This window comes from Zootoca vivipara, chromosome 6, assembly GCF_965207765.1.
Source record: "Zootoca vivipara chromosome 6, rZooViv2.hap1.1, whole genome shotgun sequence".
Lineage (NCBI taxonomy): Eukaryota > Metazoa > Chordata > Lepidosauria > Squamata > Lacertidae > Zootoca > Zootoca vivipara.
This window is the reverse complement of record NC_142589.1, coordinates 40134754-40156318: the sequence shown is the minus strand read 5'-3', so window position 1 is coordinate 40156318 and position 21565 is coordinate 40134754. Positions and strand designations below refer to the sequence as shown.

At 47.2% G+C, this 21565-nt stretch overlaps 2 protein-coding genes across 5 annotated transcripts; both read right to left on the bottom strand.

Annotated features, from left to right (window-relative positions):
* Positions 1 to 6015: 6015 nt before the first annotated feature.
* On the bottom strand, positions 6016 to 16641 carry CHST6 (carbohydrate sulfotransferase 6). Of its 4 annotated transcripts, XM_088671010.1 has the most exons (3): positions 16516 to 16641; positions 7776 to 9015; positions 6016 to 7155 (listed from the first exon to the last, which is right to left on the bottom strand). In XM_088671010.1, exons 1-2 carry the CDS (start codon positions 16564 to 16566, stop codon positions 7816 to 7818), a joined length of 1251 nt encoding a protein of 416 aa, XP_088527136.1. In that variant the 5' UTR covers positions 16567 to 16641; the 3' UTR covers positions 6016 to 7155; positions 7776 to 7815. The 4 variants fall into 4 exon arrangements, with proteins under 4 accessions (XP_088527136.1, XP_088527135.1, XP_034975433.1 ...); XM_088671009.1 differs by having other exon boundaries at positions 6016 to 9015; XM_035119542.3 differs by lacking the exon at positions 16516 to 16641 and adding an exon at positions 10857 to 11636 and having other exon boundaries at positions 6016 to 9015.
* Positions 14216 to 21427, bottom strand: TMEM231 (transmembrane protein 231). Its single transcript, XM_088671012.1, has 7 exons — positions 21223 to 21427; positions 20972 to 21135; positions 18210 to 18338; positions 17364 to 17507; positions 16837 to 16918; positions 16620 to 16725; positions 14216 to 14988 (listed from the first exon to the last, which is right to left on the bottom strand). The coding sequence occupies exons 1-7, from the start codon at positions 21359 to 21361 to the stop codon at positions 14808 to 14810; spliced, it is 945 nt and encodes a 314-aa protein (XP_088527138.1). The 5' UTR covers positions 21362 to 21427; the 3' UTR covers positions 14216 to 14807.
* Between the last annotated feature and the right edge of the window lie 138 nt (positions 21428 to 21565).

Genomic DNA, 21565 nt, shown 5'->3' with positions numbered 1-21565 from the left:
GGAGTTGGCTCCATGCTGTTGCACAATGTAATGGGATTGTGATCATGAAGTCACTATACAGCTGAAGGGCACTGTTGGCATTTGATGGCATACACAATGTTAAAAGATGAGCAATTAAATAGTCCTGAGATGGTATGTTTGCTGTTGTTGGGGCTAGTAATGGTGTTGTCCGGGTGTATGTGTTGGCATCTGGGTTTATTGCAAGCTCTGGTACCAGTGTCCATGTTAAGTCTGGTGGTTGTATTACCGTATTGTGGGTGAGGAATTGTTTAAGATTGGGTGGCTGTAGGCAATGAAAGGTCTTCCTCCCAGATCTCATGCCACCAGTGGGTTGGAATATGCTGCAGCTACACTATTTTGCCACCAGATGGCAGCAGAGTTGGTAGAAAGAGGCTACAGTTACTGTACACTACTAGTTTACCATCTCTTACCAACATGAGTCTCACGAAACTGCGGGAGGCAGTGGAAGACAGGAGTGCCTGGCATGCTCTGGTCCATGGGGTCACGAAGAGTCGGACACGACTAAACGACTAAACAACAACAACAACAACAGTTTACCACACTATGCTTGCAGTGAGCAGAAAGAGGCTGCAGTTATACATTTTTGTCACCAGGTGACAGCAAAGTACTATTTAAGGACTTTACTGACTTAAGTTTTAATACACAACAGAGAAAGAGGGGAACTGCAATTCCCATAGACCCCAGCCAACAGGGATGAAGGCAAAGGATTCTGGGCTATAGTCTATATTATGTTAGCGGCTCTTTAACTCTATTAGTCTAACAGAGTTACCGGTAATTTTATTCTGTTTTATTCTGAGGAAGGTGTGCCTATGTTGGAGGGGCAGGCCGGGGGGGGATCCCCCCAACAGACAAGCAGACACCCTAACCGTTTCTGAATTTAAGAGGCAATGAACAATTTAAGTTCAGCATGTACATATAGTACAGCCCTGCAAGATAGCACCACCATCTATTCATATTAATAGCAATAATTTGCAAACATCTGCAATAAAATTTCCGTTTTCTTGCATTCTCTTTGGCAGGCTTGTATTCAATTCCAGACTTCTTCTTTTTTTAATAGAAAAGAACTGGAAGTGTGATAGGATACCTAGCAAAGAGGATAGGCAAATAAAAATGATATCATATCATATTATAATTTGGTAACAAAAATAGCAGAAATTAAAGGAATAAATGAACAAAAAAAGGATAAAGATTGGAACAAATTCAAAGATTATATAGCAAGTTTTGTGGAGAATGCCGACCTCTCAGTAGACTTATGAAGGCTCAAACAAATGAATATCAAAATGGATAGTAAGGACGTATATATATATATATATATATATATATATATATATATATATGATAAAAAATTCCTTCAGTAGCACCTTAAAGACCAACTAAGTTTTTATTTTGGTATGAGCTTTCGTGTGCATGCACACTGGGTATCTGAAGAAGTGTGCATGCACACGAAAGCTCATACCAAAATAAAAACTTAGTTGGTCTTTAAGGTGCTACTGAAGGAATTTCTTTATTTTACTTCGACCCAGACCAACACGGCTACCTACCTGTAACCATATATATATGAGTAAAGAACAAAAAATGTGCAATATAAGATCAGCTGGAAAGCACAACAGGGTGGGTGGTGGGACGGGCGATGGGTGTCTGAAGAGTTAAATTGATTTCCATTATGTATTGATTATTTATTATTTACTGTATTTTTGGTTTGTTTCTTGCAATTTATGTACATTTTTGTAAATTCTTGTATGAAATAAAAATTTATTAAACAAAGAAGAAGAAAAAGCTGGCATAAATATTTCCAGAGACTGCTGGGTCATGTGCTCCTCTGGCTGCTGGATCAGGCTAAAGAACTGTGCACACAGAACCAGTTTCCTTGTGTGTCTAGAAATATTCTTCCTTGTGCATATTAATGCCCCCCACCTCCTCAAATCTACCCAAGCTGGACAAAACCCATTTCTCTTTTACCAATACTTTGTAGAAACAAATGGTGCAACAGACTGATGTTGCCAGGAAGACATTTGGTAGCTGTGAGCAAGTCCCTCTTCCTGAGCCTCAGTTTCCCTAAGATTAAAGCCTATGTAAGAAAACCTTTTACTCACAGGTTTGCTGTGGGTTTGTGAGCATCTTCACTGTGCAAATTAGATGGACTCCTGGGCAGGAATCGGTGCAAGTTTCACAAATCTTATGAGTTACTGAGATTTTCTAGGAACCAACTTGGAGAGATAGATGAAGTGTGCCAATGAAAGAAGGGGGTGCATTCTGGCCCCCTCCCTTTTTTTGGCACACCTCAAGTCTATGAGAAAATCACAGTCTCTGACTCGAGAGATGAGATAGCAAAACCCAAGCCATTTTTTAAGAAAGAAAACAAGACCTAGTGAGTATCTACATTTATTTACTGTATTTATTCTTTGTAAAATATGCATACAGATGCAAAACATCCCACAGACACACTTTAAATCATCTTTCCTACCTTCAAGTGTGTGTACTGCCCAACTGAATAATAAGTGGCTGTTTTAATTTAAACTCTGTATTGTGCTAAGTAGAGCATTTTTGTAAACACAAAGCTGAATCCAAAACCCTAGTGCATGCAGCCCACATGACTGTTGCATGGCAAAAGTATATCTCCTTTGGTTTCTAGCACCTGTGATTACTTGCTGGTGCCCATAATAAACAGCAAAGCATGACACTAACCTCAGAAGTCATATATATCCCTTACATCTATTTTATATTAAAATCAGCCTTTGACTGATTTAATCAATAGTCAATGTTTATTTTAATGTGATTGTGTTGATCGACTTCCTTGTATTCCTTTCACAGTTCCTGTAAAAACCAGTTTTAGATATAAAAAAGAGATGCTTATTACTACTAAAAAAATTCTGTAATAGTCTGCTGAGAGGGGCCAGTGCTAGGAAAGGGGAAACAGTCACAGCAGCAGGAGTGTAGGCATGTCCCAATGGCTGCCATGTCCATAGCAATCTCACCCAGAAAAACCAATCCAGACTTAGCTCCCAGAATGCACTGCTACACTGAGCACCACACACATCACCAATTAGTAACCCAAACACATGCTGCATAGCCCCCCACACCCCATAAGCAACTATACTTAGCAACAACTTGTGGCATCTCAGCCACAGGTGGGTCATCACTCCCCCAACACACACACACAAATGCCTGCAGCCCCATCACACACCAACAACACCATGGAACCAGAGAGCACAGTCCAAAAAACTGTTCCTTATAGACATGAAAGAAACAATTAAGCAACATACCGAAGGAGAAAAGGAGTTCATAGTAGCAAAGAGTTCTGCAATCCTCACTCCCCACCAACCCCCGGTGGGCACCCCATAGATCAGTGGTCCAGACATGACAAGGAGCAGCCAAACACCAAGGGCTTGGTAGGCAGGTGGGGCTGCATGAGCAAAGACAGCTGGGGGCAAGAATGCAAGCCAGATCAGACCTGCTGCTGGTGCAAAGACCAGTGGCACCTTCAAGAAGGCTGCATAGCCAGGGAGATCCGCACAGGCAGACACGCCAGCGAGGCCACTGTGATCACCAGCCACTTGCGCCAGCTTATAGAGAAGCAGGGAGAGTTCACCAAATTCCTCTGTGATGGAGACCCCACATTTCTTACCACATGCAGGATCTGATTGCTCCAGCGCAAGGAGGCAGCAAAGAGCCTCTCAGTGCCTGTGGACGTGGTGCCACAGCACTGAGTGTGCAAACCTGCACCACCAGATCTCCAATACCCTCCTGGAGTGTGGTGAAGCAACTGGCACCTCTGGCAACATGCACCACCCAGCCTCCTACACTCCACAGTTGCCACAAAGCAACAAGACCTCAGCGACAGCTCTGGGTGCAGCAGGGCCGTCTTAAGCACCTCTGGCACCATGGTTCCGCGGATCCCTCCGCCGCCCCCGCCGCCCCGTTTTCCAGCGCGGCGGGCGGGCTCAGAGCGCAACTAGGCTGCCGAGGGTGCTGCTGTGTGACGGGCGACGGGATTAGTGCACAGCGCTGCTGCCAAGGGCGCTGCTGTGAGGCGGAGCGACCGGTGGGCACAGCCGTAGGGCCGGCCCTGGGGTGCAGGACACACACATGTGAACAGCTGGGCAGTGACCTCCCCCACCAAGACACCCACATTCTTCACTACAAGTGCATGATACACTAGCACCACAGTTTCCGCCATAAGGCTCCCACCACCACCAATCCCCTTCTCCTCCTTGCCAACACTACCTGCCAAGGACTCAGTCTGTGTCTCTAACAGAGTAGCAGCATCACTCACCCTGTCATCCTTAGTAACTAGCCAGGGCCGAGCTCCAAAATTGCTAGAAGTGGAAACTCCCTTCACCCAAGACTTTCACACACAGTGGAGGTGGCAGCTCCTCCTGATTCTCTTCCGTTATCCCAAGGCCCAGCTTTGAAGGTGGCCTTGGGGGCAGCAGGGGCACCAGTTGGGGGTGTGCTGCAGGTTGGAGTTGTGGCACTTCAGAATCCTATAGAGGGGTACCTGTGGCATGGTGGAGATGACACTGAGCGAGGCAGCTGTTGGGAGGGTAGGCATGGCTGCTGATCTGCAGAGGAACAGCATGCCTGTATGCACAAAGAAGAGGAGCAGGACTGTCAACACCATGGACAGCTCACAAGCTCATTTTCCTGGAACAGTGTCCCCACATACCCTTGGAGGACCTGCCCAAAGTGCTGGATGGGGCTGTCACAAACAAGGGGAGCATACCCACCTCCAGGGCTAAAAAGATTAATGTGAGAGAAGAAGCAGCCAGCCACCACAGCAGTGGCACAGCTGTCCCACACAGGACTGGGCTCCTTTGGGAGGATGTGCAAGATACAAATTAAATAAAGAAATAAATATAAATAAATCTCTGCAATCTTAACCCCTTGACTGCACAAAGACAGCATGCCTCCAAGTTCCCCAGATTTCCTCTCCCAGACAGGAAGTGGTGGCCCCGCAGCTCAGGTGGAAGGCAAAGCCTCAGCTAACCCAGCTGTCCCATCCTCTGTTCGGTTTCTGTTAATTGGTTCTCATGGGAAAGTTACAGATTCTTGTTTCACACAATTAACTCAAGGCAGTGTAAATTTACTCTTGGCAGAAAGCCAAGGTCTGCCTGGCCTGGCAACAACTCTCTCATTGGTTAATGACCAGCACTGAACTCTGTTATCTAGGAATGCTAGCACAGTTGTTTATTGTGGTGTTAGGAGTAGGAGTGCTGCGTATGGTTGGAGAGAGAGAGAGTAAGGATTTATTTTGCTTTGCTTTGTATGCAGAAACTCTGCTGGTTTTATTTTCTTTTAATAAATCCTGTAAATAGTTATTCTGCATCTAGCCGACTAGTCATTTCCACCTCAACTAGCTTCTGCGCTGTGCAGGAAAACTCTGCTACGTTTGGGCTAAAGCCACTAGAGCTATGCCTGACACTTTAAAATTCTAAGATCCTCTTCTAATGAATATATTGTTCTGTAGCATGAACTTGCTTCTACAGGCAAGACCTTCTCATGAGCTTTAATCTAGGAAAGGTGAAACTGAATTTTTTAAATTACTATTTAAAGCAGAAGTAGCTGACCTTTGACCCTCCAGATGTTGTTGAGATTCCCAAATCCTGTCCACTTCAGGAAGGCAGCATGGCCATTCCAGTAATCAGGAACTCTGGGAGCTGTAGACCAACAACATCTGAAGATCCACAGCATAGCTAGCCATGCTTTAAAGTGTCCCACAACATTATCATTTAAACATAGCTGCCAAGTTATCCCTTTTTTACAGGGATTTTCCCTTATGCTGAATAGGCTTCCTCGCGAGAAAAGGGAAAACTTGGCAGCTATGCATTTAAAGCAGCTTTTCATTATAGATCACTCAGAGATGTAGAAAAGGCACAACCCTGAGAGCAGCCTGTGATATTCCAGGCTGCATTTTGCAATGCCTTGTCTATTGAGGTCATTGAAAGACCAATATAATTCTCTTGGAGCCAGAAATAATTATCACCACCATCACCATCACCATCACCATTTATTAAATTTATAAATACAACATTCAGTGGCAAACAATTCCACAGGCTAATTGGTTAGTGTGTGATGGAATTCCCCGTGTCTTCTGAACCTGCTGTAGATTGTGTTGGATGCCCCACATTCAAATATTACCAGAGTGTTAAGCATTTATTTCTGCAGTATCTATGATCTGAGAAGCATGCAGTCGATCTCCCCCCCCCCTCCATTCAGTCCAGAAACCCAGCCACCCCACCCCTCCCATTTAAGGGGGGGTCACATCTAGGTCACATCTACTTGGCCTTCCTCATGGAAACTTGATTAGCAAATGGTTCTCTAAGTGAGAATTCACCACAGACTTAGGGAAATAGCACTTTTTTTAACATACAAAGGTACAAAGCAGTGGGATTCAGCCCCAACCCAAACCTGAACTGGAAGGGAGCCCCAGAGCAATTTCTAATGGCAGAATAAATGTGTGAGGGAAAGAGATTACTTTTCCCCCTAACACAACCTTCCCCACACACCCCAACCCCCACCCCAGCCTGTGGTTCAGCTGTACAGCTGTATAGCTGTATAGCTTCCAAGTCATGACTGGTTTGTGGGGAGCAGGGGCTTCCAGAGGCACAACTGATTCCCAGCACTCCACTTTTGAGAAACTCTCCACTGCTCCCCCCACATCTGCTTCTGGATCCTGAATGGTGGGACCCATTCCCACATCTCCGCACTTTGGATTCTAGATTAACAGTACAGGCTCCGCACAGTGAAGTGTGCCTTTGGCTGAGGAATACCATTCATGGGGAAGGAAATCTCCAATAGGTGCAGGTTCTCTCCTTCTGGGGAAATATCTGAGGCCCGTGGTCAGCTCAATGACATTACAAACAGATGCTAGGACCCCAGCCAAAGTTAGAAAGAAAGCAACCAGCAAGTGCCTCTGGAGAAATATTCCAAAGTACCTGCATATGGCAGTCACATTAAGAAGCATTGAACAATCTTTGCATAGTCAGCTGTCCAATTTGCATAGTCTTTGCATGGTCATCTGTCCAATCCAATGGCAGCATTTTAATTTTGAAGAGAAAGAAGAGAATAAGCCTCATGTTTCTTCTGTGTATCTCTAGCAGAATCCTTGTTTTCTCCCCACTATTTTTTAAGCAGCTATGAAGCACAAAAGATTTACATGTTCAGTGATGGCCTTCATTACCGGTAGAAGTGAGCATTCAGTACTGCATACAGAGGTTTCTCCCACATGTATATATAATGATTTTAGGGACCAGCCCATGGTCTGTCACCAGAGCAGACAGCAGCCAAATGGTTCATTTGAACAGCAACATTGGACTTTCTTCCAACTCCTCCACCCTAAACAAGGTGGCCATTCAGAGGATTAGCTAACATGAGCAAAGAAGACCAAAACTCATCAGTAATTTGACAGCCCAGCATGTGAACATTTTTTGTTTAAAAAATAATGCAGAACCCAGAATACCATTGTTACTTTCTTGCCCTATTCTCAGAAGCAAAGGGAAAGTATTTTGTATTTAAGTTATTTCAAATATAATGCAGTTTTTGGAAGTTCTACATTGTTATTAAATAAAAAACGGCATTCCTGATACCTACAAATATAGCAGAACAGTGTGGTACAACGACTGATCCAATAGGATATATTTCTGTGAACTACATTTCACCCCTTTATTCCATTTGCTCTAGTTTATGTAAATGGCAAAAAGAACAATAACTAGAAGCACAGAATTCATCAATCAAAATAAATATTTTCCAGTTACCTGGGCAACGAAGAAGAGATTACAGATAGTCATACTTCCCCTAATTTTCACTAAAGGATGCCCAGCTGAATTGACTTTTTCGATGTGGCAACACTAAATCGAATGACAAATCTTTCTGTTCTTTCTCAGAATCTACAAGTTGGTATCCGAGTATATTTAAGGCACCCTTGCAAACCTCCTGCACTTGCTTGACTTTCTGAAACGAAAGAACAGTCCTCCATGCCTGGGAGACATTTACTGCATTTCGGGGAGTGATTTGGAAGGCCTCCCTCTTCCTACTTGGCCCTTGTCCATGGGTGATATTATAGATCCAGTTTTCAAGTTTGCTGGTCAGCTGAAGACCTGAAAATTTATACATTGCTGTAATTTCCACTAAAGGGTCTCGTACAAGATCTTCAAACCGGATCATCAAGTAACGATCTTTCAGAAAACTTGGAGGTTTCAGGGTTGCTGTTTCATAAATCTGAACGTGGCTTCTACAGATCTCCTGCAGGACTTTGTACTGGCCATCTTCCACTTTTGTGCCATTCATGCTCAAGACAATCCCATTGTCACGGGCAAGAGCTTTTGCTGATTGTTCCCGTGATTTCACAACAGCTCTGGGGTCACGGACGAGGTGGATGATTTTGAGGTTCAGGGAGGGGTCAGTGAGGAGAGGATAAAGCACCTTGAGGTCAAAGATCCGGACTTCCTTCAGGACAATGTGGCTATAGCTCTTGCAGGCCTCTTCCACTTTGCTGAAGGGGGACTTCCCACAGACAGCCTTGCAGGCACTTTCGCTGGTGATATCAGTGCGGTGGAACAATTCACAAACAGGATCTGTGCACAAGGCACGACTTACTGCCCACTGGAAAAGATCTGACACATTTCTCTTCCATGGCAGGTAGGCATCGAAGACTGACATGTCACACTTAAAGACTGACCGGATGAGGTCCCGCACTGCCATGTGCAAGACCTTGGCGCTGTTTTGGTACATGGTTGCCCACACATGCCAGGCTGGCTCCATCAAGTAGAAAACATCAGGGTGTTGGCTGAAGAGCTGCCCAACAAAGGAAGACCCTGACCTCCAGGAGGAGAGGATGAGAATGTGCACCTGGGGTGGTTTCTCTTCAGACTGAGACATAAAGCCACCATGCTGAGCACACAAAAACAGTAGAAATCCTGTCTGAATCACAAGGAAGATTGCAACTGTAGTGCTGGATATTCGGATCCTCGCCATTCTGGCTGAAGCAGAGCACAACTGGAGGAAAAAGAGAGGGGGAGCTGTTCAGTTTTCAGTAGGATGACAGTGACACACAAGGACCTTGCATGCAAACAAGTAACAGTCTGGGTTGCCATACATATTGTATTCATAACGCCCGGAAACTACTAACCAGTTCAGATATGCAAGTCAGTGAGAGCCATGAAAAACTGCAGGCTGGAGGATGAGACAATAGTGATGCTCAGAAAGCACAAAAGAGTTTGGAACAAACACACTACTGTTTGTGGGGGGGACAGGGCAATGGAGGCAGTCTTTATTCCACATTGATTGTATTGTACTGTGTGTGGAAGGACAGAATGCAAGACCCAAAGCTCAATTTAGCATTCTGAAAATCTCAAGTTATCTTTTGAAAACAGTTAGATGTGTCTTGCCTTCTAATCTGCAGGGGAAAGTGTGCAGGGACTAGTGGACTGCAGCAGCTCCCATCAGCCCCAGCCAGTAATAGGCAAGGTGATTTGTAGTTCAAAACATCTGGAAGGCACCACCAGACTGGCAAAGGTTGGTCTCCATAGAGGTTCACCAGTTTACTAACAGAGGTCTTTCTCAGCCTTAATTTTGGAGATGCTGTGGAGAGGGGACAGAGCTAAAGATCAGCCTGTTCTCCTTTAGCTTTGAAGTAGTTATACTAAATGAGTAAAAAGGTAAAGGGACCCCTGACCATTAGGTCCAGTCGTGACCGACTCTGGGGTTGCGCGCTCATCTCGCATTATTGGCCGAGGGAGCCGGCGTATAGCTTCCAGGGCATGTGGCCAGCATGACAAAGCCGCTTCTGGCAAACCAGAGCAGCACATGGAAATGCCGTTTACCTTCCCGCTGTAGCGGTTCCTATTTATCTACTTGCATTTTGACATGCTTTCGAACTGCTAGGTTGGCAGGAGCTGGGACCAAGCAACAGGAGCTCACCCCGTCACAGGGATTCGAACTGCCGACCTGCTGATCAGCAAGCCCTAGGCTCAGTGGTTTAACCACAGCGCCACCTGGGTCCCAGACTAAATGAGTAGAGATGGACAAATCTGTTTTTTAAAGTATTTATTTGTTGTCCATAGCTCTATCACACCTTTATTCCAAGGAGCTCAAGGCAGAGTACAGGGTACAGTTCTAGTTAATTTGCACAATCTGTGCAGAAAATGCAAGTAACCATCACTCCCCCCCCCCTTAAAAACAAAACTCAGGTAAAGCATAACTTCTCCCGTGACATATGGAGTACTGAGGCATACGACCCACTCAGAGTCAACTACCACCAAGCAGAGCCTGTGCAAAAGGATACCAACTGCAACCAGTGCCAAGAGGAGGAAGAGACCCCGGAGCTGTGCTAAAGTGAGCCATCCACCGCCAAGCAGTGAGGCAGGCAGTTGCTGGAGAAAGCCCAGAGCGATGCACGTTTCTCCCGACCCGAGAGCTTAAGGGCGGCTGCTTGAGATGCGCCCGGGCTTCAGGCGCGCCCTCCGCCAGAGGACGCTGCTTGGATACGGGCGCACTCTGCACGCGCTCAAAGGCCGTCGCGGCTTCTTTCGTTCTCTGAGTTACGCCTGCCGCGCCTCCCAGTCCGGCGGTGCACAGACCTCGAAAGCCTCGACGCCGCGCGGGCCTGACTCTCCGGTCCGCGCGAGATGAGTGGAAATGGAGGAGAGCGAGGGCGGGCAGGGGGAGATGGCCAAGCAGAGGGAATCCGCTGCTGCCCCTCTTCCTCCGGGAGGGGCTCGGAAAACCCGGTGGGGGAGGCAGAACCCCCAGCTGCGCCACGGCCGCCCCGACAGCCCAGCAGGAAGGCAGCCGTCCTGGGCCGGAGTCCCCGCGGCTGCCCCGTTTCGGCTCCTCACCTCGGCCAAGACTCACGGGCCCTTTCCTCAGGGACGCGGGGAATTTGGAAAACAGGGGGCAGGCGGGGCCTGGGGGCTGAGACGCGCTGGCTGACTGGCTTGCTGCTGCCCTCGCCGGGTCGCTCCAGGTGCCGCCGCCGCTGCTCCGCAGACAGACAATGAGCCGCTTTCAGACGTGGCCGCCGCCGCGTCCCGGAGCGGCCGCCGGAGGGAGGCGCCAAGGAGGGGCCGGTCCAGGGCGGGAGGCCGAGCAGCCCCCTCTGCGGGAGGTGGGCTCTGCGCTCAGGCCAGCCCCCTGCAAGGTGGTGCGCGCCGTCCAGGCTCCGCCATCCTCCATCTCCGCCCCTCAGCCGAGAGCTCCAAGGACGACGGAGGCGCTGCTTCTCGCTTACCACGCGTGACCGGCCTTTCGGCCCCCAAATGCCTGATGAGGGGATGCCACACCGAGTGGAGGCGGAGGAACCCGACGGCGCTACCAACAGGCGGCAAGGCGGACGCTCCGCTCCCGACAAGGCTGCTCGACTCAGGATGCTGACCCGCCTTTCTCGCGCACGCTGTCGCTCAGGCGCCCGTCCCGTGGCTTTAAGGGCAAGAAGGAGCCGCGTAGACCACCAGGCCCGCTGCTTCGTGCAGCCTGCTGCCGTAGCCCCTGCCCTGCAGTGGACTAGGAAGTAGACTCGACACTGATCGGGTCTACCTTGCAGAACTGCTTGTAGAACTCCTAAGGGCGTCATGCATGCGAAAGCCTTAGGACGCTGCTGGGCCAGCGCTTTGGCGTCTAATTTGCAGTCCGTGAAAGGACGGGGGCGAGGCAAAGTGCAGCCTGCTGCCTTTCCAGCCTCCCCCCATGTAAACGAGGCAGCTGTAGTTGCCCATGCCTATCACTCTCTTCCTGCCCCCCCCCCTGCTCATTTATAAAAGTATATAAAATACTTCCTCGCAGGGGTGCCAACTTGAATAAAATAATGGGGGGGGGGAGGTAAGCGCCGCCCCACATATCACAAGATATGTGTACGCACAGTTGAACGGCAATGCCCTTCAACTTGGGGGAGGGGGGACGCCGGTATTTTTTATTTTTTTCTACATTCTAATGCAGTCCTGAGCAGCCTTTTGGCTGCAACCAATAAGAGCAGAGACTGACTTTCCTCATAAACTGCCATAAAACATTAACAGCAAAATGGACTAAAGGCAAAAGGGTATAGCACAGTCAAAGGATGTGGCATCGCACATGGTTTTGTATGCAAAACGTCAGTCCCCAGCCTCTCCAAGATAGGGGTTGGGAAAGATTCCAGTTGATAATACCAAGCTAGATGGATCAGACTCAATATAAAGCAGCTTCCTATGATTCCTAGAAAACACCACTGGCCACAATCAGAACCTGCCTCTTAGGCTTGGATGGCTGGTTTTACGGAAGACCCAATGCCGCTCTATGGTGGAGTGCTGGCTGACAAACTAAGCACAGAACTGCTCAACATTGCAGCAGGGAAGACTGATGAGAACTCTTGCCTCTGGCTCAGAAGGAAGGACTGTCTAGCTAGGGGATGTTTTTTCCAATAACAGGTGTCTAGGCAGAGTGCATACGCACATACACGCACTGCCCAGTGCTCCTGATGCCTCTTCCTTAGAAGGGCTTGTTAAGCCACTGAAGTGTTTCTTTCCTCAGGGCTTGTCTGGGGTAGTTGAAAGGGACTGTAAGAGGCCAGTTCTGTTTATCCCACAACCACCACCTTCTTTTTCCAGGCAAGAAAAGGAGAAGCTAGCAAACCACCAGTGCTCTTTAGGATCACTCAGCCACAGAACAGCCCCTTCTTGCCAGAGGAAGCACATAAAGCCCACTGGAAGAAAAATATTGATGCTTCTGAAGTTCTGCACTACTGAGCAACACCCGCGCTGCAAACCCTGCCTGTCACCTGCCACCTGCCTTTTTTGCCTCTTGCTCATCTTTAACCTTCAGGAAAGAGGGTGGAGCACAAGCAGAGGCTTCCTCAGCTGCAGACTGAGAGGGCTTTCAAATTTATACTTTACAGCACTTGATGCAGGGTGGGGGGGTGGCATAAGATGGAATCCTCCTGGTTTGCTGCTCCAGAAGGTTCTTTGGTGCCAAGTGGAGGCAGGCAAAGAGGCTAGTGGGCCATTGCTGCTGCCACTATCACAGCCGTAGCCATCACCCACTGACTTTGCAAATGGAGAGAAAGGGAAAGCCGACACAGACCTTAGCCTAGGCAATCAAACTTTGTCTGTAAAAGTTTCCTAAAGGGAAGCTCAGTCTAGTTTTACACATCTACACCTGCACAAAATTCAGTATGAAAAAGACACACCCCTTCTATGGCAGGCCTCCTGGAGCTTTTAACAGTCTCACTCACTGTTATCGACGGACACCCAATAGCCAGTGTGGGGGTCCTGCAGAATCTTGTAATGAAGTATTGTCTTTATTGATTACATTTATATCTCACCTTCGGCGACATCAAGGTGATGCACATGATTCTCCCTCTCCCCAGTTTATCCTCACAATAGTACTTACTGTGAGGTAGGTTGCACTGAGATAATGGCTGCCTAGTGGGTTTCATAGCTGAGTTGGGATGAAAATTCCAGTTTCCCAGGTCTTACTTAGTCCAACATGCTAATCACTTCACCACACTGGCTCAGATAAAAAAGATAAATGAAGGAGTGGTACTGCCTTATTCCAGTAATGCACAGTTCTAGCCTAATTGAGTCTAAATTACATTTTAAGGCTGTTTTACAAACTGCAAACAGTGCCTGCTCCCCCTCTATTTTTTCATTCTAGTGGCAAATGATTTTGTTGCAGAAAACTTCTGGAGAACTCAAGTCTTGCTCACTACTTTGTAACATTTTAATTGATTCTAATAAAAGTTATTATGCTTCCCTTGCCGTTGTTCCTACTGGAACAATTTTTTAAGAATTTCCACAGTTGCCTCCTTTGCACTATTTAGCTATAGGAATCTTCTGAGGGACAAGAAACTGAAAATACCTCACCAGGATACGCCATTTTATGTCCAGGTGCAAGCTTCCAGGATGTCACTTTGACATCCAATGAAGACAGTTTTGTTAAATAAATAAAAAAACACTAAACAAAAAAACTAAATCCAGGCTTTTAAAATCTTCTGTTAATTACTTTTCTGCTTTGCATTTATTTTATTTCTGCTAAATGCTTTTAATTTGTAGTGTTTAACAGTTTATTTAACATTTGTTTTAACATTAACTTTTTTTGTAAACCACCCTAGGAACGTGCTGGAGAGTGAGAATAAATGAACTAAACTGTACAAAACAGGCATGCTTGCTCTGCTGTGGGAGATGGGCAGGCTTCTCCTCTCAGACTGAACAGACCAGCTAATGCTGCCTTCTTGGAAATGCAATTTTATTGCTGCTTTTTCATTCGGCTATGTTCGTTTCTATGTTAAAATCCCTATGTAGGATTACAACAACGGGGGATTAACCAAACCTGCAAGCCTGAAATTCAGTGGAGAAATAACAAAACATAATCCATTATAAAAGTATTAAAGAGAATGAATTTACTTAAAACAGTGTATCTCATTATCAACTGAAGCTCCTTCAGCCACTCTCTGGGTGTGTGCATATAGTTATAGCTGCCAAGTTATCCCTTTTTTTAAGGGAAATTCCCTTATGCTGAATAGGCTTCCTCGCGAGAAAAGGGAAAACTTGGCAGCTATGATAGTGTTTGAAATACAACTGAAGACCAAATGCAAGGCAGCAAATTAGGTTCCCCATATGCTGCTCACATAGCACCTCAAGTGGAAATACTTGGCTCAGAGAGAACTGAAATACAGAGTTCTTTTCACCCTTGCAATAAGCCTTGACCACAAACACACAGGTGCCTCCTCATTTTCAATGTCCAAAGCTGCTGAAGAAAAAAGTGAAAGCATGGGATATTTATTCATCCTGTTGGAGTTTTAGGTATTTTTAGGAGCATGTTCAGGACTGGTGCTCTTTATATAACAACCCAGGGGGAACTGGTGTCACTGGTACTGTGGTTAGCACTTGATTCTGGAAAAGGAAGATTTTTATTCTTTCAAAAATCCAAAGAAAGATCAGCAGGATGGCAACATACTGAATCCAGGCAAACTTAATCATCTCCCAGAAACCTGGCTGATATGTAGCAAGAGTCAAGGAAAATTAGATTTTCAAGTGTTGTCACGCATATTCAGAATACACACCTCCAACACATATGACCAGCAAAGTGAGAGATTAGATCTGCATCTAGAAGAAAGGGGGTTGAGAACACTCAATAAACAATAGGAGACGTAAGGAAAACTCCCATCCCAATGCAAGTACAAGTTACGAACATAAGATGAGCCTTCTGTAACAGGCCAACAGCTTATCTAGTCCAGCATCCTCTTCTCAAAGCTGCCAAGCAGATGCCTGTGGGAAGCCTGCAAGCTGGACAGCAGTGCAACACGCTGCTCACTTGTGATTCCCAGCAATTGTATTCAGAGGCATAATGATTCTGAGAGTGGAGGTAGAACATAGTCATCAAGGCTAGTAGCCACTGATAGCCTTGCTCTCCATGAATCTGCCTAATCTTTTAAAGCCATCCAAATTGGTGCCCATCACTGCTTCCTGTGGGAGCGAGTTTAATGGTGTGCTGCGTGAAGAAGTATTTTCTTCTTCTAACATTCAGCTTCACTAGATGCCCATGAGTTCATGAGAGAGGAAGAAAAACTTTCCTCTATCCACTTTCTCCATGCTATGCATATGCTGCAACCTTTCCTCAGTGGAGTTGCTCCATCCTCTCGATCGTTTTGGTTGCAGTTTTCTGAACTGTTTCCAAATCCATACTATTCTTTCTGAGGTAAGTTTGTCAGTTCTTATTTTGTCTATTAAATCTACATCTCTCATCAATGCCATCTGCCTCAGTACCTAAGACTTAGTTCACATACTAGGATCTCTCCTATTATCTTCCTCTGCAAAGATACAAATAACTTCTCCACAATCTCATACTCTTTTGACACACATTTGACTCCTTTGTCATGCTGGCATACTCCTGCCCCTCAGGGGACCTTTCCTGATCTGAGATATACACTCCAGTTGAGCTTCTAATATGGTGCTTTTAAACAACTCCCAAGGATTTTGGAGTAATTTGACCCTCTTGACTTTGCCTATTAGCTTTCTTTTTACCAGTACTGTACTCACATTTTAAGGAAGTTTCCTTTTTTGAAGTCAAAAGTGACTGTGTGTTGGACTTTCCTGGCAACTGACTAATAGCGCTATGGTCACTGTTCCCAACTGGCTCAACAACACTTACATCTTGCACAAGGGTGCTGGGCACCATTAGATCCCAGGTGACTGTCCCCTCTGGTTGATTCCATGATGAACTGTTTAGGGCACAGTCATTTAAGGTATCTGGAAATTTTATCTCTTTGTCACAACTGGAATACATATGTGGCCACTCTATGTGAGGGTAGTTGAAGTCACCCACAGCTACAACATTTCCTATTTTGGGTGCTTTCTTGATTTCAGCCCTAATCTCAAGTTAATCTTCTTGCAATCAGCCACCTTTGGTGGTCTGCAGTGACACCACCTTGCCTCCAGGCAAGTTTCACGGAATTCTTCATCAGGCATTCTCTATTGGTCCAACCCAGCAGCTACCTTCTCCACATTCAGATTGTAGAACACTACCTACCAAGTGCCACGCTTGCCAAGCACAGCTCAAAACAGCTTCCACCACTTTCATGCCAGACTGAGATGAAGTGGGCCAACCCACAACCACCTGGAGCCAAAGGATATAGGATCAGTTCCACTGGGTAGTGAATGGTTGTCTGGACCACAAATGGTGCATCAGGCGCTCTTCCAACCACCCAGATAGGGCCAGGACCAGACAAAATTGTTGTGACTGCAAAGGAAACAACAAAGACCTTGTGGGCATTTGGTCATAATTCTGAAGTAGCTGGTGAAAAACAAGTATCAGTTAACCTAGAAAGGACTGTGCACAATCCAAACTCACCATTCCTCTCCTGATATGATGCAACGATGTTCAGAAGATCATAGTCCCGGGCAAAAGGGCTTGTACCATTGATCACAGATACCTGTCACAGTGAGATCACTTTGTATTAAAAAAAACAAGAACAGACATGTTGGGGAAGGCCACACAAGTCTCAGGCAAGAGATAAGAGTGATACAGACCAGAAGGGCCCCTGTCTGCTTCAGCCCTAGCAATACCCCTTCCTATTCAGGGTAGACATGCTCCAGCTATAATGGGTGGCCGTCAAAGAGATCCCTAGACTTTCTGAAGTCTCTTTAGCCCTTTATGAGATTGTTGCTTGGCAATACCACAGTACAGGTGAATTTTATACTATGTGAAATTAGTATCTCCTCCACTGTATAACCTGAATATCAAACAGTGCACATTTCAATGGCATGACCACACTTTGCAATTAGTGCATGACTCTAGCAGCATCAGTTCCAGTGGAAAAGACACCACAAAGGGCAACAAAACTGCTTGAAAGGACTGAAATGTAAAAGGCCACTCACATTATATCTGCTGTCCAGCCCAGTATGACTAAGTGGCTGCCTCTGGTGAAGCTTCAGGTCTCCGCTCACAAATACCTTTGATCCTGGCAAAGGGGAAGAGGCCTGCCAAAAGGCCATGCTCTGCATCACGAATGTAGACATTCTCTGAAACGGAAGCATAGAGGAGGAGAGAGAAAAGGAAAGGTTTATGGCTCAGCCTTAATCATTCTACAAGTGATACAAACACAGCACTCAGAATACCAAAGCTTCCTATCTGGTAGGCAGAGCATTGGGCTGGACGTATGTAAAACAAATGATCAGAACAATCCAATATAGAAAAGGAGGGAATACAGCGTTTTAACGGGTGGCCTGCATTATGTATTGCATTATGACTGCACCTTAAAAAAAAAAAATTAGCATGAACTAAACCAAGCAATAAAGCACACATGTAGTGTCCCAAGCAAGTCCTTCCATGAAATTGCATCTCTTCCATGAAGCCTATGGCCCAAAGTGCTCTTCCCCTGCTGCTGGGTGTCACCCGTGTCCCAGCTGCGGGTGTACATGCACCCACCAAGCCCTTTTTGGCACATGCAGCACCCCCACCCCCACAATAGCCAGCATAAAACTTCTTTCAAGCTTAATTGCAGTTTGTGTGCATGTGTCACAACTGGGGAGGAGAGGCTTAACTCCTCCCAACTATGACCTCTCCTCACCAAAAAACCTGCATAGAAAGCTGTTCCTCTAGCTGAGCATGGGATACTGAGTAAATGAAGCAGCTGCCGCCATCACCACAGCAAGTAAGAGGATTAGGCTGCCTTTCCTCAAACACTGAGTGGCACCTAGAAAGCTATGGCTTGTGGCACTCACCTGCAACTGATAGGTAAATGTCAAAATGAGCTGGATCCCAACTATTTGCTCTGTAGCTTGAAGTGGAAGCTCCAGATGAAAATTTAACAGGTCCATCATTCCATCTTGATTTGAGTCTTCCTCTCTAGCCTAGCAAGCATAACAGGAACTTTTATTAAAGCAAACTTCTTAGCAATAATTTCAATTACATGTCAGCTACAGAGATGCGATGTCAGGTAAAGAGGAAACACGCACCCCAATACAGATGCTAGATTCAATATAGGCAAAGGTGCCTGCACCAAAGGACCCTTGCAATGGCAGAGTACAGCCACCTACAGGATCATGCAAAGCTGGTGATAAGCCCAGGTCAGATGGGAAATGTAGGCCCCATTTCAATAATCTTTACCAAAGGTCCCCTCTTTGCCTCTGCTAGGGAACTTGGAGTAGGCCTCCACCTGCTCAGTCCCTCTGTTCTGTTCTGGCCACAAAAGTTTCAGGTGCAAATTGGTCTCTGAGGCAGCCTTCAAGTCATCCACTTTAATGTTGATTGTTCAGAGTAAGTTTGGGATTTGGGGGCCTCCATAATTATGTCAGATTTGCTGAAATCAGTGACCTAGAAGCCAAAGACCCATGGAGCAAACTGACTCTCCAGATGTTACAAGACTCTCATCAAGGGGTGATGCCAGCAACATCTGGAGAGTCACTGATTTCCCATCAAGATTTATGGCCTAATTAACCAGTGGCATGACAGCCACTAGCCCATTTGCTCTCAGGTACTTCTTCCCACTGCTTCATTCGCAAGTCTCCAGCTGTAGGCAGACAAAGCAGAGCACAGACACTTTTTGCCTCACACCATCAGCCAAACAGATTCATTTTAAAGGACTATGTTGTGGCAGCAACCATCTCTGTCTTGGCTCACCCAGTGCAGTCATCCTAGGTGGTGACTGCCCTAGGAAAAGCAGTTGAACCCCACTTCAAGCCTTGATTGCCAGTAACCCACTTCCATGATTTTGCAACACACTCTGTGGATAAAATCACTCAAGCCACAGCTTTGACCACAGAGCCAGTCTGAGGTGTCAGAAATTTAATCACCTCCAACTTCAATCAGTGTCACTTTGTTTCATTCTCTGATATGGCAAACGTGCACTCTGATTCAAACAGAACTGGCACCAATGAACTGGCTACCAGCAGCAAATTAGGCCAAAGTTTACCCTGGCTATTGAAAACCAGTTGGGTTAGGAAGAGGCTAGGGGTCTTTATTGGCTGAGGAAACTGGGTTCTCATCTAGACAGTACAGGAGTAGCACAGCCTTGAGTCTGTCATTATCACTTCCTAACTTAGCAGGGCTCCTTGATCACTGCAGATGGTGACAGCAGTCACAAAATTAAAAGATGCCTGCTTCTTGGGAGAAAAGCAATGACAAACCTAGACAGCATCTTAAAAAGCAGAGACATCACCTTGCCTACAAAGGTCTGTATAGTTAAAGCTATGGTTTTCCCAGTAGTGATGTATGGAAGTGAGAGCTGGACCATAAAGAAGGCTGATGGCCGAAGAATTGATGCTTTTGAATTATGGTGCTGGAGGAGACTCTTGAGAGTCCCATGGACTGCAAGAAGATCAAACCTATCCATTCTGAAGGAAATCAGCCCTGAGTGCTCACTGGAAGGACACATCCTGAAGCTGAGGCTCCAATACTTTGGCCACCTCATGAGAAGAGAAGACTCCCTGGAAAAGACCCTGATGTTGGGAAAGATTGAGGGCACTAGGAGAAGGGGACGACAGAGGACGAGATGGTTGGACAGTGTTCTCGAAGCTACGAACATGAGTTTGACCAAACTGCGGGAGGCAGTGGAAGACAGGAGTGCCTGGCGTGCTATGGTCCATAGGGTCACGAAGAGTCGGACACGACTAAATGACTAAACAACAACAACAACAAGTATTGCTGGTGAAAAAGAAAAGCTGAATTGCTGGGAGAGCAAGTCCTCTCTGCTGGGACTGTTGCTGTCCCTAGTCTAGTGCTGGGTATTGGCAGGCCTTCCCACTTGGACTGACTGAGTTGCCATCCACTGGATTTGGGCTTGCAGCAGACTTAATGTACCTTTGTTTAGTCGAGTCGGACACGACTAAACGACTAAACAACAAACTTAGCAGGAGATATGAGAGCAGGTGATGGTCTTCCAAACGCACGTGGAAACCAGGAGAAAGGGCAGCCAGGAAGAGCTTCTAGGAAAAGGGTACTGTAGACCAGCAACCTCCACTCAGCCTTTCATTCTAGAGACAACATACTGTGCTGGGAGGTGGGCGGGGGTTCCAGGTGGGCAAAGAGTCACTCTTTTGTGGCTATATACAGGTAGGTAGCCGTGTTGGTCTGATGCAGTCGAAACAAAATAGAAAAATTCCTTCCAGTAGCACCTTAGAGACCAACTAAGTTTGTCATTGGTATGAGCTTTCGTGTGCATGCACACTCATTCAGAGGTGTGGCTATAGTTGCTGTCAACATCGGGCCCTTAGAAAGCCTGAGCTCAGCAGTCATCATCGTCAACGCTGCTCGTGCCCGGCTCGTATTTACCGACGGATCTAAAGGGCTATTGGCATAGCTGCCAAGTTTTCCCTTTTCTCGCGAGGAAGCCTATTCAGCATAAGGGAAAATCCCTGTAAAAAAGGGATAACTTGGCAGCTATGGCTATTGGAGGGAGGAAACCCGTCCGCGGCCGATGCTCTGAGAGTCGCCCCCACTGGCCGCCCCAGCAAGAGGCACTTTGCACGCGCTCAGTGGCGCCTACCGAGACGAGCGGGACGCGCAGGCGGTCGCCTAGCAAGCGGTTGCAGGCGGGAAAGGAGCTCCAGCCCACGAAGCCGCCGCCCTCCATCAGCCCCACCAGCAGCACCTCATGCCGGAAGCGGACGCTCGGCTGCTCCGCGTAGCTGCTCCGCTTCAGCCAGAAGCCTGGAAGGGAAGAAGAAGCAGCGCAGGTCAGAGGGAAGGAGGGAGCAGGACGGGGAAGTGGCGCCCTGGTGGCCATCCGCTACCCACCGTGGCTCCGGTAGGCCACCAGCAGCGGCGGCACGTAAGTGAGCACGCCCAGAAGCAGCAGCCCGAGCGCCGTCAGCGAGCACAGCGAGACCCGGTGCCGCCGCCCGCCGCTTTCGGAGACCACCTCTAGCCAGGCCATGGCGACAGCCCGTCACCCGGGCAACGGCCGCGGGCAGCCGCGCGCCACTGCGGCTCGGGCGCTGTCAACCAATCAGCGCGGGAAGGGCGCGAAGATGTATGCGCGGAGGGCCGGGCCTCGCGACGTGATCACTGCGCCGTCCCGCTTCGCCCCACCTTCTGGAAGTCCTGGCTCCCGAGTGGTTGCCGGGAAACGGTGAGCCGG

What these genes read in the sequence shown, in the direction of transcription:
- TMEM231 (XM_088671012.1), bottom strand. Translation starts at nt 21,361, where the DNA reads ATGGCCTGGCTAGAGGTGGTCTCCGAAAGCGGCGGGCGGCGGCACCGG. An exon ending in GGTGGCCTACCGGAGCCACG is followed by an intron (nt 21,136 to 21,222) that starts GTGGGTAGCGGA and finishes CTTCCCTTCCAG; the next exon opens with GCTTCTGGCTGAAGCGGAGC. An exon ending in CATTTACCTATCAGTTGCAG is followed by an intron (nt 17,508 to 18,209) that starts GTGAGTGCCACA and finishes CTTCCGTTTCAG; the next exon opens with AGAATGTCTACATTCGTGAT.
- CHST6 (XM_088671009.1), bottom strand. Translation starts at nt 16,566, where the DNA reads ATGAAAGTGGTGGAAGCTGTTTTGAGCTGTGCTTGGCAAGCGTGGCAC. An exon ending in CTTGGCAAGCGTGGCACTTG is followed by an intron (nt 9,016 to 16,515) that starts GTAGGTAGTGTT and finishes TTTTTCCTCCAG; the next exon opens with TTGTGCTCTGCTTCAGCCAG.